The sequence below is a fragment of the Felis catus genome, chromosome E2 (assembly GCF_018350175.1).
Source record: "Felis catus isolate Fca126 chromosome E2, F.catus_Fca126_mat1.0, whole genome shotgun sequence".
Classification (NCBI taxonomy): domain Eukaryota; kingdom Metazoa; phylum Chordata; class Mammalia; order Carnivora; family Felidae; genus Felis; species Felis catus.
Window position 1 is genome coordinate 15,365,977 of NC_058382.1, and position 14,250 is coordinate 15,380,226.

The window sequence follows — 14,250 nt, forward strand, 5'->3', positions numbered from 1 at the left end:
CTGCGGAGACAGGTGCGGGGCGGTGGGGGTCTCGCCCCCAGGCCGGCCCCCCCCCCCCGCGGCCCCGCCCCCGCCCCCCGGCCCCGCCCCACCTGCAGAGCGACATGAGACATTCCTCGATGACGTCGCGCTGCGCCTTGGTGAGCGAGCGGCCGCGGGACAGGCGGTACACCGTGTGAAGCATGGAGTCCACCATGATGGCGCGGTGCTCGGTCCCCGCGAAGAGCGGCGCACACTTGGTGATGAGCGGCAGCACCGCCAGGCACAGGTAGCGGTTCAGCGCCAGCGCCATCTCCGTGGTGCTGAAAGTGGCCTGGGGAGCAGAGCGGGGAGGGGGGGGGTGGCTCAGGCCCGCTTCGCGCTCCTGGGGTCGCCCCGGCTTCGGACCTTCCCCCCACACCTGCTCCTCCCAGTCTCTGTGATCTCTTCCAACCATGCGAATTTTCAAACCCACCGCAGCCGAGGTGCCAAGTAGTGAGCCCTTGTTACCCACAGCGGACAGCCCTGCAGACAAAGTTCTGCATGCTTATGTCCTCTCCCTCACCTTTCTTCCTGTGATACTTTTATACAACCCCAGCCATTTACCACTCCACCCATAGATATTCAGCTTTGTGTCTCCAGACACCTGCTTCCGTTTCACACCCCACGCTGCCGTTTTCACACCTAACAGAATTAACAGTCGCGTAAAGTCCTTCATCAACTTTCTCCAAGTGTCTCACTTGTAGCCGGGATTGTTTGGATCAGGGCACCAGGAAGGCCCCCCTACTGCATTTGGCTGCTGGGTCTCAGGTCTTTTCATCTGTAACGGTCTCCTTTCCTCCTCTTTTCAATGCTATTTATTTGCTAGGAAAACTGGATTATTTATCCACGGAGTTACCCATACTTTGGTTTGGGCTGGTCACGTCCACTCACTGTCTCCAATACCTCACCTGCCAGACCCTCGTAAACCCTCGCCAGTAAGGCTTTTACCCCACCGCCTCACTGAAAGTGCTCATCGAGGTCACCAGTGACCTCCATTTGGCCACACCAGTGGTCAGTTCTCAGTCTTCATCTTACTCGGCTTTGTCCCCTACTATTCTCTAACTATATAACTATTAAATATCTATATAACTACTATTGTTGCTGTTGAGCGCAGATCTTTGTCTCCTTGGTGCTGAGCCATCACCGAGAATGATCATTTCTCAAATAAGAAAGATGAGATGTTGAAGATCTCCACCCACCCTCGCCCAGAACTCAGAGTTCCTCTTGGTTTCGTTTTCTATCTTGACGGGGGGTGGGGAGGGAGGATTATGATATGTACACATGCCCAGAACAAACAGAAGCACTGCCGCTGTGCCCTTGACCATCCTGCTCCCTCACGGGCGGCGGGGAGGGTGGCTTGGCAGGGGCGGGGCTGCTCACCGTGTCCAGCGAGGCGGCCGCCCGCATGTCGGGCAGGAACCCCACGTCCAGCACGTGCAGCAGGAAGTCCTGGTTCTCGATGCCATACACCCGGTCCAGGAAGAGCACCATGGACGCCTTGTGGTCCGGCACGAAAGATGCCGACATCTTTGGCTGTACCAGAGCCCCGTCTGCGGGCCACGAGGGCAGGGGGTCAGGGTTGCCCTTCGGCCCCACCCACTCCCTCCCCAGCCTCCCTCCCTTGCCGAGTCCTGTCTCCTCTGCACCTTTGCCCAGCGTGGGGATCTGCAGCGGGAGGCTGATGATGCCCACAAGGTCATCCAGGGGCACGAGGGAGCGCAGGATGGCGCGGATCCGCAGGGCCTCACCCTTGCCGGCTTGGATTAGCTGGAAGATGGAAGGGGGCACGTCATCCAGCACCCTCTGCCCCATTTGGTCGTTAGTCCATCCATCCCTTCCTGACCCACCGGCAGGCAGAGCAGGACTCCTCGTGGGGCGAGCTCTCGAACTCCCAGCCCTGACTCCTCTGCTCCTAGTGCTCCTCTACTGAAGCCCTGACTGTCCCCGGCTCTCAGTGCTTGGTCGCCCCCCCCCCCGCCCCCGCTGGACTGGGAGTTCCGTGAGAGCCAGGCCTAGGGCAGTCTTGGTCACTGGTGTGTCCCCAGGATTGACTAGCCTAAGACCATCCACATCACGAGAGCTCCGTCAGTGTCGTCAAGTGCCCAACTGAAGAGGTTCGAGGTCGCCCAGGCGTGCCCCTCCCTGTCCCTGGACCTCCAGCTCTCACATGCATCTCCGGCGCACAGCGTCCCAGCAGGTCGATCAAGGCAGCGTAGAAGGACATGATGGCGTGTCCCAGGTGCACCCGGCTCTCCTCGGGGGGCTCCTCCCCAAAGCTGCAGAAGGAGGGGGGTGGCGTGTGGGGGAGGCAGCAAGGGGCACGGGGAAGTTGGGCTCTGCCGCTGAGAAGGGGGTGGGAGACTCACTGCTCACGCCGCCGGTCCCTGCGGACGCCCGGGCCATCCCGCGCCGGGTCCTCAGAGATGCGAATGGCCTCTTCGATGGCGGCCAGCAGCCCCGAGCCGCCCTCACCCCTCAGAGCAGGCCCGAAGCACTCGGGCTTGCGGATGAGCAGCCGCACCACCACGTTGGCGTTCTCCTCCACACTCTCACCTGGTGGCTCCGGCGGGTCCGGAGGCCTCATGAGCCGCTGCCCCGGGGACCCTGCCCCGGCAGCCCAGGACCCAGCACCTCAAGGGTTAACCCCGGGCCCCCACTGGCCTCTGGACCCTGCCCCAGCCCGCCTGGAGGAATCCCTGCCGAGCCAGGACGGGGACCACACCCTGAGGGAGGCTGGCTGCGTCGGGGACCCCGGCCTCCTGTCCCGCCGCCACCGGCCTCCTGTCCCGCCGCCACCGCCAACTCCTGACTCACCGTTGACGAAGACGGCGAAGCGCAAAAAGTCCAGGTAGCGCTCACCGCCAATAGGGTTCCAGCCGATGTCTGGGTACCCTTTGGCCAGGAGCATGGGGCAGCTTTGAAGGCCACAACCCGCCAGGTAGGACACGACCTGGGAGTGGAGACGGGCTCAGACCGAGGCCAGACCCGCACCACCTCCTCCCCAAGGCTCACTTCCCTGCCCATCGCTTGAGCTCTGCGACCTCATTCACCTCTGGATCTCTCCACGAACGATAATCCTCACCCTGAGCCTTCACCTCCCACCTGGACCGTCACGTGGTCTCCTTCCTGGGTTCCCTGCTCCCCCAGTCTATCCCACGCACAGAAGGACCCTGCAAACAGCCTGAGTCAGGCCACGTCCCTTCCCTGCTTGGAACCCTCCTGTGGCGCCATCTCGCTCCAGGTAAAATGCAGAGGCCCCCTGCACAAGACCCTCTGCACAATCTTCCCTGTCACCTCCCTGCCCTCACTTCCCACCCCTAACCCCTCACTCCCCCTGCTCTAACCAAACTGGTCTCAAACTCATGAAGCTCACGTCTGCCTCGGGGTCTTTGCACTGGCCGTTCCCCTGCCTGGAATGCTCTTCCCCTGATGTCCGCATGGCCCCTCTCCTCCTTCAGAGCTTCACTTGAAAGTCACTTTCTCAGTGAGGCATTCTCTGATCACACTTGTCTAAACTTGGACACCCTCCTGACACTTGATGTTTCTTTCCCCTGCTCACTTTTTTCATCCTTAACACTCGTCACTAGCTAATACACTATATGTTTTGCTTATTTGTCTTGTTTACTATTCATCTTCCCACCTAGAACGTCAGCTTCATGAGGACAAGAATTTTTGATTGTCTCAATCACTGTAGTACCCCTGCTGCCTTGGTCAGATCTGGCACGTAGTAGGTGCTCAGTAAATGTTTGTTGAACGAGTAATACTATACGAGCAGATAACTCTTGTTGAGTGCTTACTGTTTTATCAGTGGTTTCATGGACTAACCCATTCTGTGCTCGGAATAACCCTATTGGATTATTATATTCATTCTACAGACGAGGAGGCAGGGGCCTGGAGAATTTAAGTCACTTGTCCAAGGCCACACAGCAAGGGAGCAAGGGGAGTTATTGTAAGGTGCCGAACTCTAGAGCCCATGCCCTTCATTGCTACACACAGTAGTGCGGGGGGGGGGGGGGAGGCAAGGAATGTGCCAAGGTCATGCAGCTGCGGGAGGGTGAAGCGTGGGTTTGCACTTGGCCCTGTGATGAGTGACGGCCCTTGCTCTTTCCCTGCAAATTATTCCCCCTCTGATTCAATCCCGGACCGTCCCATAGACTGACAGGTGCCCCAAGGGGCCAGGTGGAGTCCAGGCCTCCTCCTCCCACACCTTCTCCAGGTCCTGCTCCTGCAATGCCAAGGCCAGCTCATTGTTGTCGATGACAGAGGCAGCTGCCACGTCCAGAGGCGTGGAGCCCTGCATGCCTGTGAGGGCGAGAGGCAGAGAGAGTGCTCTTCAGAGGTATGTAGGTGACAGTCTCACTCCTGCTTGTCTCACCTCCTCTTGGAAGCCCTCCTTGACCATCCCTTTTACAGCCTGGGTCAGGTGCCTCCACTGGCCCGTGCTTCCCCATCCCAGGGCTGAGCACCCTGGGCTGACACTGTGTGTCCTCCACACTGCACTGTGAGCCCTGTGAGGGCCAGGGCCACGTCTGTCTGGGCGGACCCTCAGCACCGCTCATTAAGGGCTACCTCCAGGGTGGGTTGAGAGTGAGTGTTTGTTGAATGACCGAACGAGTGAGCGAGCCAGCGGAGATGGATGCCTGGATAGACTGCTGAGCGTGGGCCCCGGGGGACAGCTCTCCCTCCACCCCGGGCTCGGGTGTTCTCACCCAGGCCAATGCCACTGTTCTCCAGCAGATAGCTCAGGTGGTCGAACATGGAGCGCTGGTTCTGCCGGCTGATGCGACAGAAGTAGCAGAGGAAGCGGCAGCAGCTTGTGACCATCTTGGGGAAGCGGATCTCCTGGGGCGGGCAGAGCGGGCCGCTGGTCAGTGCCTCCCCCCGTGGCCCCCTGCCCTGAGCTCCTCGGCCCACACAGGCCCCTTACCTTGGATTCGCCACCACCGAGGACATTCACCATGACCTCCATGACTGTCTCGTGCATGCCCAGTGCCCGCATCAGGTTCGGGTGTTGGTAGAAGACTTTGTTGTTCATGATGTTCCTGTGAATAGGTAGAGTACGGTGGCGTTTCCAGGGGCCGGGTGCGACCCAAGTCCAGGGAGAGCCCCCAGAGCCTTCACCGTCCCCCTTCACAGATCCCAACCCATTCAATCTTTACGTCTACTCTGGATGGCAGGAATGAAATTACCCCGATTGTACAGATAAGGAAACTGAGGCATGGATCCAAGGTGGGCTCCCCTAGAGCAGAGACCCTTGCCATGTTGCATGTCGTATCCCCAGATGCCTAGAAAGGGCCTGGCACAAAGTAGGTGCTCAATAAACGCTTGCTGAGTGAATGAATGAGGCACATTAGACACTGAGTGAGTGCTCAATGCCGTCATTCGTATTATCATTACCACCCCTATGCGCATGAGCTCACTAGGCCTCACTATGACTCCACAAGGGAAGCACGGCTCTTCCCCAGCCCAGAGATAAAGATGAAGCTCAGAGAAGGTCAATCTTGTGCCAAGAGTCACAGGTGAGTAAGAGCTGTCACCCCAGAGGTCGGATGGAGAGGTAAGGGGAGGAGACCTTAGCCAGGGAGATGGGCCAGCTACTGGGAGAAGTACACCGCCGCAAGGACGGGCCCGAAGCGGAGGAAGGAGACATCATTGCATCCGGGGGACACGAGACAGGGGGACGTGCTGGAGCTGGGAGGGCTCCCCTCCTTCCCAGGCGAAGTGCAAGGTCAGGGGAAGGGGCAGAGCCTCAGAGCCTCACCCAATGCTCTGGATCATGAGGTTTTCCTCCTGGGGACCCATCTGCACGATGAGCAGCGATCGGATCTGGCCCAGGCACTCAAGCAAGCTCATGGTGTCCTCCATGGACGATGGTGAGATGGTGTATGCCCGGGGCAGGGCACGCAGCAGCTCCCCGAGCCCGTCGTACTGCCGGTGCAGGAGGCTGAACATGGCCCGGACGAGCTCAGGGCTCTGCACAAAGTCCTCTTGAGCCCAGCGCACCACCGTGTGGGACACCAGCTCCTGCAGCGACTCTGGGAAGGGAACACAAGGGTCAGAACGCACTGCCGGGTTGCGGCCTTGAGCCGAACAGCGCAGCAAGGGCCCCTCTTTCCAGAGGGCTTCGCAGTTACTAACCGCCCCTACCGTCACCTGCCAGGAGGGGGCAGATTCTGGCAGATCTTTTTTTTGTGTGTGTATTGCTTTAAGAGCCTCCCTGTTCTCTTTACCCTAATACCCAGACAGTAAGGGCCCCCTAAAGGTTTCAAGAGGAAAAAAAAAATGTATCATTCAAAATACCAGAGCACCATTATAAGCACCTTTGAAATAAATAATGCACCTTTGAAAGCACAAGTCGCAATTCTACTTGTTCTGTAAAAATACTGCTGATTTTTGCGGGCACGTGGGTGGCTCAGCCAGTTAAGAGTCCGACTTCGGCTCAGGTCATGATCTCACGGTTCATGAGTTCAAGCCCTAAATCGGGCTCTGTGCTGAAGGCTCAGAGCCTGGAGCCTGCTTCAGGTTCAGTGTCTCTCTCTCTCTGTCCCTCATCCACTCACACTCTGTCTCTCTCTCAAAAATAAATACACATTAAAAAAACAAAAATAGGGGTGCCTGGGTGGCGCAGTCGGTTAAGCGTCCGACTTCAGCCAGGTCACGATCTCATGGTCCGTGAGTTCGAGCCCCGCATCAGGCTCTGGGCTGATGGCTCAGAGCCTGGAGCCTGTTTCCGATTCTGTGTCTCCCTCTCTCTCTGCCTCTCCCCCGTTCATGCTCTGTCTCTCTCTGTCCCAAAAATAAATAAAAAACGTTGAAAAAAAATTTAAAAAAAATAATAAAAAAAAACCAAAAATAAATAAAAGTACTGCTGATTTTTCCTCCAGAGAGACAACAGACACAAAGAAAAACTGTCATTTGATGTCATTTGGTGTCATTTGAAAATGATGTCAAGATTAACGGGTTTATTTTCCCAGTCCCTCCTTGAGACTCATCATGCTGACATCCAGCATCCATTTCTCTCTTTGTCTCTCTCTTCCAACCCTTTTCCTTTCCAGGATTTGGGGGGAGAAGAGACAGAGGTCTCATGTGTCTCAGGCTTCGGAGAAACCTCCATGCACTGACACTGAATGGTGGTGTCATATCAATTCATGACCTTCCAGAAGCGCTACACAATCTGGCCCTGGCACTTCTTCTTCTTCTTCTTCTTTTTTTTTTAAAGTTTATTTGTTTATTTTAAGATAGAGAGAAAGAGTTGGGGGGGGGGGGCGGGGGCAGGGAGCAGAGAGAGAGAATGCTGCACTCTCAGCACAGAGCCCGATGCAGGGCTCGAACTCACGAACCATGAGATCATGACCTGAGTCAAGATCAAGAGTTGGATGTTCAACCGACTGAATCACCCAGCACCTCCCCCCACCCTTTTTTTTTAAAGTTTGGGCCTTGCACTGGTGACCTCACCTCCTGCCCCTCGCCTCCTGCTCACTCCCACACTGGCCTCTAAACATACCAAGCATGTTCCTGCCTCAGGGCCTTTGCACTGGCTGTTCCCTTTGTACCAATCATCTTCCCAGATCTTTGCATACCTCACTCCTCCACTCTGACCCCTCCATCTATCCCACTCTCTCCTATCACTCAGCTTTATTTTTCTCCTTAGCACCCATGGCCACCTGACATTATGGTATATGTATATGTGTATCTGTTATAATATTCTAAACTCCTGAAGAACAGAGACTGTGACTTTTTCCCCCTACAATATCCCTCAGCCAAGCCAACAGTGCCTTGACTGTTGTAGAATTAAACCCTGTACCAACATCAGGGATTCTGTCCTTGTTGGATAGAGCTGATGTATAGTTTGTACAATGACCCACTGGCCCAACACTTATCATAACAGTGTTTCTAATCCCTCGTCATAGTAATTGTTTCACACACACACACAAACCAACAAAAAGAAAAACAAAGAAAATCCATGAGAACACAGAAGCCGTGCTGGTACAGGAGCTTCCACCATCCTGACGTGGGATGTGTGTCTCTGCTCTGGCAGGCCACGTGGCACACCGGTCCAACACACATACTGTGCAGCCCCCACATTTCGGCCACACTTCCAGCATGCCTCTTCTCTCACCCTACCTCCCACTCCTCCTCTCTCATTAATCCACCCCTCCCTTTTCCCTATTCCTCATGGCCCGTCTTGGACCCAGAGGCTCCCCAAACACAAGGCTGTCTGCCCCATCCCTGTCCCTCCCTCCCTAAACCCCAGTCCTCACGGGGTTTGGCCTCCTCAGCAGGTGGTTCCTCCTCAGGTTTCTCCTCCTTCTTCTTCACCAGCCTCACTTTCTCCAACAGGCTCATCAGGCGGCTGCCCAGGGTGGCCTCTTCCTCTGGCTCCTCCTCCTCTCCCTCCAGCTGAATTCCTGGAGTTGGTCAACAAGATAGAGGGTGTCCTTCATCTGTTTGTTTATTCATCTACTCATTCATTTCTTTGTTCATTCATTGGTTCCTTCATTCATTTCTCACTCATGTATCCCTTCTTGGGTTTTTCATTTATTTCTCTATATGTTCATATGTTTGTTCATTTATTCATTCTTTTTTTTTATTTTTTTTTCAACGTTTATTTATTTTTGGGACAGAGAGAGACAGAGCATGAACGGGGGAGGAGCAGAGAGAGAGGGAGACACAGAATCGGAAACAGGCTCCAGGCTCTGAGCCATCAGCCCAGAGCCCGACGCGGGGCTCGAACTCACAGACCGGGAGATCATGACCTGGCTGAAGTCGGATGCTCAACCGACTGCGCCACCCAGGCGCCCCCATTTACTCATTCTTTGAAGCATTTTAAATATTTTTTAAACCAGCTATTGTAAATAGGTTAAAGAACTAAAGGAAACCATGTCTAAAGTATTAAAGAGAAGGATGATGACAGTGATGCCTCAAATAGAGAATATTAATAAAGAGGCAGGTCATATAAAAAAATAACCATATAGAAGTTTTTGGGGCTGAAAAGTACAATAACTGAAATTTTAAAATCACTAGAGGAATACAATAGCATATTTGATCTGGTAGGAGAAAGAATCAGTGAACTTAAAGTTAGGACAATAGAGGTTATCCAGTCTGAAGAATAAAAAAGAATGAAGAAAAACTAACAGAGCCTTAGAGCCTGTGACCAGAACATCACAAAATATATCAATATATGCATAATGGGAATCCCAGAAACAGAAATGAAAAATGGCCACAAAAATGTGCAGAAATAATAGCCCAAAAGTCCCTCAAATCTGATGAAAAATATTAATCTATACATCCAAGAACCTTAACAAATTCCAAGTAGGATAAAATCAAAGAGCTCTACACTTAGACACATCACACCCACCTGTTTCAAAACAAAGGCAAACAGAAAACTTGAAAGTCAGCCAGAGAAAAACAACTCATCATATATAAAAGAATCTCAGTAAGATTATTAACTAAGTTATCAGAAACAATGGAAATTATCCATTCATCCCACCAGACACCCACCATCTCTCCATTCAATTTTTAATCATTCATCTATCCATCCATCCATCATCCTTCTCTTTATCCATAAGTCCACTCAGTCATCTCTTCACCCATTTCTTTACTCATTTATCTCTTTACCCACCAATTTACACACTCATCACTCACTTGCTGATAGCCATCCATCCATATATAATCCGCTCAAACACCCATATAAGCTTATCCTTCCACTCATCCTCTATCTGTTCACTAATATATCTGTTCATTCATTCGTTCAACCAAAAGTTACATTGCACCAAAACTGTAAATATTTAAGATCAGGAAATCTTAGGGAAACTTCAGGAAAGGTCACAAGAGAAAGTCTGGGAGAAGGGTTCTCTGATCTCTTACCACAGTGTGCCAGCAAGTCTTGATGAAATTCAAGCAAATCCTGCCGGACCTCTTCAGGGAGAGGACAATCTTCGTCATCCTCACCATCTTTGAAGTGCAATAGCATGTTTATCTAGGGGAAGGTCATAAGTTAGAATGAGGGTCAGCAGCTCAAGAGCAGAAATTCTGAGATCAAGGATCAAAGATCCAATTGTGAGTCCCTGTCTAAGGCCATGAGTTAATGAAGACTATCTGAGAAATTAGAGGTTTGAAAGGAGTCAGGGTCAGTCTGAGGTCCCACTAAGAGGTCCTATTGGTTCAGAGAGACATAGAAGAGTGAGAGATAAATATATCAACAGGGTCAGGGGTCAGGCCTGAGCTTGGAGGTTTAGTACCATCAGCGATCAGAGTGGGGGGAGGGGTTGATGTTGGGATTTAAAAATAATGCCAGCTGGGATCAGGGGTCAGAAGACCTGCTCCTGGGGTGGGGAGCGGAACTCGCGAGTACGTCGGGCAGTCTCAGCTGCGGACATGGTGAAGGCTTTCATGAGGAGGCCATAGCGGTCCCGCTGGTTGGCCTGGAGTTTGTCCACGTAGCGCTCCGCAAAGGCTGCTAGGGATTCCACACGGTGCTGCAGCTCTTGGTCACAGAAATACTCCAGCAGGTGGCACATCTGTGGGAGGACAGCCATGCAGTAGGGATGACGGCGGTGAGACCATCAGGACTTCCTTAAAAACTTTTCTTGCTTCCTCTCCCCTCTCCATGGCCCTGCCCCATCTGCCGCCGTCATTTCCTGCCTGGATCCTCAAGCCAGACTTCTCCGTGGTCTCATCCCTCCAATTCACTTGCCACAGGGCAACCAGAGAGGCCATTTGAAGCCAGAAGCATGCCAACCACCTGTGGCACTTCCACAGCTCCCCACTGCCTCAGGGCAAGGTCCAGACTCACCCCCCACCAGATCCTGCGTTTTCCAGCCCAGATGAGTGGAGCTGGAGAACAGGAAGAACCAACCTACCTGTAACTTCACAGACTCTGGCAACTTCATCTGGAGCAGCCCTTCCTCCAGGCCTTCTTCTTTTTCCCCTTCGGCTGTCTCCTCTTCCTCTTTTTCCTCATCTTCCTTCTCCTGTGCCTCTTCCTCCTCATCCTCTTCCTTCTCCTCTTCATCTTCTTCTTCCTCTTCCTCCTCTTCCTCTTCCTCTTCTTCTTCAGTGAATACTTCAGGCTCAATCATCTTCAAGATCTGTTTCACATCCTCATCATCAAAGATGCCCATCACCTATAGGACAAAGCCTGGATCCTTCACTGTGGCCCACAAGACCTCAAATTAAGTCCCAGCCTCACTCCCCAACCTACTTCTCCTGAATATGCCGAATTCATTCCTGCATGGGCTAGATGTGATTCCTCCAACACAGAGAAATGTCACCCCCTGCCCTGCTCTCCAGCCTCCTTAAGATCCCCCCAGATCCACACCCTGTGTCCCACCTAAGCACATAGCCAACCAGACCACATAGCCAAACATGAGTGCCTCTCCCTTCACCAGCAAATGTTCTTTCTCCTAAACTTGAGCATATGTGACTCTGAAACAGGCCATACCCTACCCTGACGTGTGCCTTCATAGCTCCTAGCATATGCTAGCACTCAGTAAACATAATGAAAATGCTAACAGATGGAGGGAGAGAAGGTAGATGAAAGGGAAAAACAGTGGGAAGAAGAGAGATGGGTAAGTGGGGGAGGGGGGACTGGGTGGTTGACTTAACAGATGGAATATCAGAGGTCTGAAGGGGGAATTGATGGGCAGATATGGATGGAAAGATGAAAGTAAAGGTGGAGGAAGAGATGGGCGGATAGATGACAGAATATGTAGTGTATGGATGGGTGGGTAGGTGGATGGATGATGTGACAGGTGCATGAGTATGTAAATGAGTGGATGGGTAAACAGATACAAGGGTAAATAGCCAGGGGATGGGATGAAATGGGATGTGTGGATGATGGATGGGTGGATAGTTTGGGCACGAAAATTTGGATGGATGTATATATTCATGAGTCATCAGATGGGTATGTGAATGAAAGGGCCCATGAAATAGAGGATGAAGAACGGGTGGATGGGAGGTGGATGAATGGGTGTAGATGGTTGGGCGGATTTGTGGGTAGGTGGATGGGTGCACATACATATGGATTGAGAGATGTATCGGTGAACAGACAGGTAGGTGGAAGATGAAGGAATGGATGAATCTGTAGATGGGTGGATGGATGGAGGCACAGGGGGAAGGCGGATGATAGCTGGATGCATGAAAGGAAAGACAGATTAATAAATAAGTGGGTAGGTGGATAAATGAACAGACGGAACAGTGGGTGTACTGATGTATGAGTAAATGGAAGGATGAATGGAAACTAGATTGAAAACTGGATGGATGGTACGTGAATGGATGGATGGATACGTGGGCAGAAAATAGAAGAATAAGTGGATGGTCTTGTGGATGGGAAGATGGGAGTTTGACTGAATAACTGGGTGGATGGAAAGGTAGGTGGAGGATGAATGGATTGATAGATGGATGAATGATGGTTGGTTGGATGGACGAATGGAAAGAAGGGGGAAAACAACGATAAGCAGATTAACAGATGACAGATGAACGGATGGGAGGAAAAGTGAACGAAGGATGGAGAGATGAACGGGCGGCTGGAGGCACAAATGAGAGGGAGGTTGACGTACGGATGGATGGATTGTTTGGAATGTGGAAGAAGAACGGGACAGAAGGAAGCAGGAGGAAACCATTACCAGCAGGGTGGACACAAGCTTGAGCACGGGCACAAACTGGAACTCCACAGAGCCCCCGACAGGGTCACGTGCGTGCTGCCCGCCATCGCGCACGGCCTCCCCCAGCATTCTCAGTGCTTTATCCCGCAGGGCCTCGAGAGGGATGCTGGGGCTGAGGCGGGCCGGGGCTTCTGCCGCCCCGGCAGCCGGCAGGGCAGCCACGAAACAGGGCGGTGAAAAATGGTGTGGAGGCCGCAGCGAGGTGGTGACGCCAACGCCAGGCAGGCGGTGGCGGCGGGGGCCGTTTTCCGCACTCTTTCCGGGCGGAAAGAGAGTGATGGCGCGGGTCTCCTCCGTGAGGGGCACGATGTACTCAGAGAGCATGGAGCGGCGGCTGCGGCAGGCACTTTCCAGATGGATGCTGATGAGCAGGTCGTAGTAGCCCGCCCGCAGCGGGCCCGGCAGGTGCGCGTCCTCCAGGGCGTGTAACAGCTGCGCCTGGTCCACGTGGCTGCACAGAGCATGCGCCACGCGGTTGTTGCCCAGGGCGCACACGGCGCGGTAGAGGCTCAGGGTGTGGGAGTGGAACCGCTGCAGGTGCAGGCGCTCCGACAGCTCCAGGATGTCCATGCATCTGCGGCGGAGACGGGCCAGAGCCAGCAGAGGAGGTGGGAGGCAGGGGCACAGAGAGGCAGAGAGGGGTACCGGTGAGAGTGGCGGCTACGCCAGCAGGGGTTCCCGGGGGGCCCGCTGGGTCAGGGTTCTGTGAGGCGTGTGGAGCCGGGTCTTTCCATGGTTCTAGAAGTCCCTAAGTGGTCTGGGGTGCTCCTTGGGATATATCTGGGATCCCTGGGATGGTCTGGTACTCAGTATCTGAGAATCTCCGGAGGAGATCTGGTGACCCTAAGATACGTCTGGGATTCCCAAATGGAAACTGAACCTCCCTGTGGCAGGGCTGAGTAACTTGGCGATGTTTGAGTGCAACGAGAATGTAAACCTCACCAGGGCAGGACCTGTCTGCCTTTTGGGGTTTTGTTTGTTTGTTTTTGTTTTTGTTTTCTGCTGTATTCCCAGAACCTAAACAGGACTTAGCACATAGTGAGTGTTCAATAAATGCTTGTTAGACAGATAGGTAGATAGATAGATAGATAGATAGATAGATGGGTGGATGATGGATAGATAGAGTGAGTGAGCGAGAGAATGAGTGAATCTGGGACTCCCGGAGGTGGGCCTGGGTCCCCTTGGGCAAGTCTGAGCCCCAGAGTTATACGTGAGCATTGCTGGAGTGTCTGTTCACAAGAGCTTGGTGTCTCCAGCCCAGAATGCTGCTGGCCACGTAGGCAAAGGCTCAGAGCCGTTTGTTGAATGAATGAATAAAAGGAAGATGACACACGTGACAGCCTCCTGGAGTGAGTCTGGGACTGGACTGTGTGTTCAGAGTAACTAAGAGCATTCCTGCCATACATGTGAACACATCTGTACCCCGGGTGTGTCTGGGTCCCCTGGACTGGGTTTGAGATCCCCACGGACACATCCGAAGTCTCCGTGGGCGTGTCTCCCAGGACAACCGGGGGCGCGTGCAGGCCCCTCTGAGTAACGTCCGTGACCCTCCGAGGTGCACTTG

The 14,250-nt window shown here is 53.4% G+C and overlaps 1 protein-coding gene and 1 long non-coding RNA gene across 4 annotated transcripts in view; one reads left to right on the top strand and one right to left on the bottom strand.

Moving 5' to 3' along the window:
• The window catches only part of RYR1 (ryanodine receptor 1), a 118,058-nt gene that overhangs the window by 66,622 nt on the left and 37,186 nt on the right, over nt 1–14,250 (bottom strand). For both annotated transcript variants that reach the window (XM_045047083.1, XM_023245508.2), the window contains exons 34-48: nt 12,648–13,260; nt 10,884–11,147; nt 10,341–10,541; nt 9,889–10,000; nt 8,283–8,429; nt 5,783–6,056; nt 4,949–5,063; nt 4,731–4,863; nt 4,229–4,323; nt 2,836–2,971; nt 2,388–2,574; nt 2,189–2,297; nt 1,668–1,788; nt 1,402–1,571; nt 93–313 (exon numbers count right to left, since the gene is read on the bottom strand). In XM_045047083.1, coding sequence (XP_044903018.1) covers nt 93–313; nt 1,402–1,571; nt 1,668–1,788; nt 2,189–2,297; nt 2,388–2,574; nt 2,836–2,971; nt 4,229–4,323; nt 4,731–4,863; nt 4,949–5,063; nt 5,783–6,056; nt 8,283–8,429; nt 9,889–10,000; nt 10,341–10,541; nt 10,884–11,147; nt 12,648–13,260 — 2,898 coding nt within the window. The remainder of the gene's footprint in view (nt 1–92; nt 314–1,401; nt 1,572–1,667; nt 1,789–2,188; nt 2,298–2,387; nt 2,575–2,835; nt 2,972–4,228; nt 4,324–4,730; nt 4,864–4,948; nt 5,064–5,782; nt 6,057–8,282; nt 8,430–9,888; nt 10,001–10,340; nt 10,542–10,883; nt 11,148–12,647; nt 13,261–14,250) is intronic.
• LOC111558054 lies at nt 131–5,369 on the top strand. 2 transcript variants are annotated; one of them, XR_006590754.1, is made up of 3 exons: nt 131–268; nt 2,067–4,360; nt 4,756–5,369. It is a non-coding gene; the product is annotated as an uncharacterized LOC111558054 (long non-coding RNA). The 2 variants fall into 2 exon arrangements; XR_006590753.1 differs by having other exon boundaries at nt 4,759–5,369.